Source organism: Penaeus monodon, chromosome 25, assembly GCF_015228065.2.
Source record: "Penaeus monodon isolate SGIC_2016 chromosome 25, NSTDA_Pmon_1, whole genome shotgun sequence".
NCBI classification, from domain to species: Eukaryota; Metazoa; Arthropoda; class Malacostraca; order Decapoda; family Penaeidae; genus Penaeus; species Penaeus monodon.
This window is the reverse complement of record NC_051410.1, coordinates 38,216,877-38,217,629: the sequence shown is the minus strand read 5'-3', so window position 1 is coordinate 38,217,629 and position 753 is coordinate 38,216,877. Positions and strand designations below refer to the sequence as shown.

At 46.9% G+C, this 753-nt stretch overlaps 1 protein-coding gene across 1 annotated transcript; it reads left to right on the top strand.

The window, feature by feature from the left end:
- Positions 1-5: 5 nt before the first annotated feature.
- LOC119589395 lies at positions 6-682 on the top strand (the record flags this gene model as incomplete). The annotated part of the gene is made up of 1 exon (XM_037938009.1): positions 6-682. A coding segment is annotated over one exon (441 nt), but the record flags the coding sequence as incomplete, so codon positions are not given.
- Between the last annotated feature and the right edge of the window lie 71 nt (positions 683-753).

The window sequence follows — 753 nt, the reverse complement described above, 5'->3', positions numbered from 1 at the left end:
CTTCGCTCACCACGGCGCACTTCGGCCTGCTGGCAAACCTGACAAACGCGCTCAACGATGCCACCTTCACCATCGAACTTGGCACCACCGCCTGTGAGGGTTTCCTCCTGAACGCCACGAGTGCCTTGCTAAGTGGCACTCCTCTCATCAACATCACCTTCAATGACTTCTTCCTCTCCGGACTCACGAGCTTGCAGTCGCTTGAACAGACAAGCCCTCTGACTCGCCTCTTCAACAGAACGAGCTGGCTGACGAACTGGGCAAACAGATTCGGAACTATGAACATTACCATTGGTTCTCGCTGGCCAAGCTGGGGAAGTCGACTGGCCAGTTTCAACGGAACTGGCCTTTTGTCGACCATCATACAGAACAAGATTACTCTGTTGAACAACACACTCCAAAGCGGGATCTTTGACAGGCCTCTCTTCAACCTTTTCAGTGGTTAAAGCCATAGACGAGATTACCCTGGGTTACCGACTATCCGGAATTACACAACGACCATTAACTGAAGACTTTCGCTTTCCTCTACTACATATTCCAGATATTAACGTGTTACAGACTTGTTCTTCTTAATGCCAGAGATAATGGGATCCGCCGCTGCTATTTCTCCTGCGTGTGTATCGACTGATGTGGTTTTCACAAGTACTGCACTTAAATAAAATTGATTAAAGAGCTGACACAATCGCCTGTTTCACTTAGATCTCTAATTATTTGTATTTTTTAGGGATTTAAGTTGATTTCTGAGATAACAAG